Raw genomic sequence first — 2707 nt, 5'->3', positions numbered from 1 at the left:
GTTGAATGAAGTAGCTCAGTCGTAGTAAACATGCTATTGGCAGGATTTTAGGATTTCTAAATGGCTAATTTTCCAGACACCATAAAACATGAACTTAGCCAGAAAACGGCTGTTTTTCTGATCAGCAGAGACTCGAATGAAAGAACAAAAACGCGTCAAATGTTTTGTGGATCACCAAACATTAAAATAAGGTTTAACTTGCCAGTAAAAATCCAGCTTTTTGTCTCAGGACCTTTTTATTTACTTTATTGAACAGCAAAGCAGAACAATGTTTTCTGTTTTCAGTACCAGGTGAAGGTTGAGATCACATGAAGGTGAGAAAAGAGTTCAAACTAGTCTGTTTCTTCAGGAGTTGAATCTGGTGACTGCAGGCCAGCCGGTGTGAAGCCGGATCCACTCAAAGTAATGAGCGACCTGCCGAGAAGAGAAACCAGTTAACTGGGTCTTTTTAGAGCTTGAACTGGGAGTAGAACCAGTTGTACCTGTGTGTAAACCCCTGGGAAGCCCTGATGGCCGCACCGCTCCCCCCAGCTCACGATGCCCCACAGGTAGGAAACCCCCAGTTCGTCCTGGCAGACCAGCGGGCCGCCGCTGTCGCCCTGACACGAGTCCACGTGTCCCTCCAGGTCACCTGCACACAGACGGACCGGGTTCAGGCCGTCGACCCGGCGGATCGGCTCGGGCGCCGCGGACGCACTCACCTGCGCACATCATCCCCGGTTTGAAGCGATGCTTGTAGGAGGATTCGCAGCCGGAGATGAGCGACACGTTGGCCCAGAGCAGAACCTGAGCCGACCGGCCGTCTGCGCAGAAACATCATCTTAACGAGACACATGTTAACGGGCTCATGGACCCGAACAGCCCGGATTACAGGGATTCATTACGGGTAGAAAACAACCAGCGGAGGTCAAAACAATCTAAAAACTGAGTAGATTCAGTTTAAAAGTTCACTAAAGACCAGATTATGTCTGAGATTATCTTGGATTAAAAAGTCATTTCAACATAAAACTTAATGCTGCACATCAACCTAAATAATCTAGTTATTTTTTACAAATATCTTCACCTCCATTGATTCACGTAGCTGCCAGTGAAAAGATTTATTTTTTTAAAAACTGCAACTTAAAACAAAAACTTATTTTTATCTGTTTCATTTTCCCACTTTTCTCTCTTTTCAAATGTCTGAAAAAAAATCCTCAAATATTCAAACGACTAAGTTCAGCATCATTTTATTCTAATAATTTGCATAAACCCACATTCAGGCCCAATAAAGTGATATTTTATTGATTGGATCCTCTTCATCTTCTACTGCACAGGTGTCAAACTCAAGGCCCGGGGGCCAAATCTGGCCCGCCGTAGCTTTTTATGTGGCCCTCTGGACTCCAAATTACATCAATAAGTCCTTCCAGTTTTTCACAAATCTGCAAAAATCACACAAAATCAACAAATTTCCACATTTTTTCCCCTGATTTTACTGCAAATTTTCTCAAAATTGGTCAAAAACATTAAATCCGTAACTGATACAGCGAGTGATAAAGAGTCACATTTAACATTATATTAGCGTAAATACTGTAAAATAACAATTACAAATATTTCTTAATATTCACCACAAAATCTGTCATTTTGATTGCAAAAATAAACACTAAAATAATCACAAATCCCAGAGGAACAGCTATTTATTGATATTTTAACAGTTTTATTGGTTTCATCAATAGATTCTGGGGCAACCGGCCCTTTAAGAACATTCAGATTTTTGATTCGGCCCAAAATAAAAATGAGTTTGACACCACTGTTCTACTGTTTTATGCTGGTAAACACCATAATGGGGCAGTGCTGCCACCAACTGGTAGAAAGTGAGAACTGCTCAATCCCTCTTCACCTAAAAACATTTCATATTTAATCCTCCTCAGTGTTTCTGAGCCGAACCGATGTGGTGATGGTCTCAGGTGCTCGCGGCGCCGTACCTGCGGTCCGCCCCCACCCGGAGATGCTGCAGGTGTGGTTGGGCGGGAACAGCTGGGTGGTCCAGGGGACGCAGACGGCCCGGACGGCCGGGTTGTCCTCCAGGCATTTATCCGAGAACGGCAGCTTCTCCAGCTGCACCAGCGCGATGTCGTTCTCATACGTCGACGGCACGTAGCTGCAGGGAGACTGGGAGTCTTAGCTTCCTGTGTGACTGATTTATAATCGATAATCAGCGATCAGGCGGGTTCGTACTTCGGGTGGATGCGGATGTCCGTCACAGGAACGATGTCCGTCGTTCCCTGAGGCCGAAATTTCTTCCAGAGAGAAAATTTAACTTTGAACGCAGAAGGATTCGGCCTGTTGGGGGAATGAACCAGTTAGTCACTCAGTCACTTTCACTCTGTCACTTTCAGTCATTTCCCTCAGTCATTTCACTCAGTCATTTCACGGGAGCTGTTGAAGCTGTTGTTTGTGAGCATAAAGTTGATCAGGTGTTTTTCACTGTGTCATTCTAAGGAAAACCAATGCCGTGGCATTAAAAGCTGCTCTGTCCAGGCGATTCTCCTGCATGTTCAGCTACAATAACAACCCTCCGTGTTGAGCTTTTCCTCCGTGTCTGAGCCAAATGAATGAGCGTTCGCCTGCAGCCGGGTTACATCCGAATGCCGCCGTATTCCAACGACCCGTTCTGGAGCTTCTGGGCCACTTTCACTCAGTCACTTTCACTCAGTCACTTTCACTCAGT

At 45.0% G+C, this 2707-nt stretch overlaps 1 protein-coding gene across 1 annotated transcript in view; it reads right to left on the bottom strand.

Moving 5' to 3' along the window:
• Positions 1-210: 210 nt before the first annotated feature.
• The window catches only part of cfi (complement factor I), a 15469-nt gene continuing 12972 nt past the window's right edge, over positions 211-2707 (bottom strand). The window contains exons 13-17 of the mRNA XM_008436184.2: positions 2215-2319; positions 1962-2137; positions 702-803; positions 483-631; positions 211-414 (exon numbers count right to left, since the gene is read on the bottom strand). Coding sequence (XP_008434406.1) covers positions 346-414; positions 483-631; positions 702-803; positions 1962-2137; positions 2215-2319 — 601 coding nt within the window. The 3' untranslated portion in view covers positions 211-345. The remainder of the gene's footprint in view (positions 415-482; positions 632-701; positions 804-1961; positions 2138-2214; positions 2320-2707) is intronic.

Source organism: Poecilia reticulata, linkage group LG18 (genome assembly GCF_000633615.1).
Source record: "Poecilia reticulata strain Guanapo linkage group LG18, Guppy_female_1.0+MT, whole genome shotgun sequence".
Classification (NCBI taxonomy): domain Eukaryota; kingdom Metazoa; phylum Chordata; class Actinopteri; order Cyprinodontiformes; family Poeciliidae; genus Poecilia; species Poecilia reticulata.
Note: the sequence above shows the minus strand (reverse complement) of the source record. Positions and strands in the feature narration are given on the sequence as shown.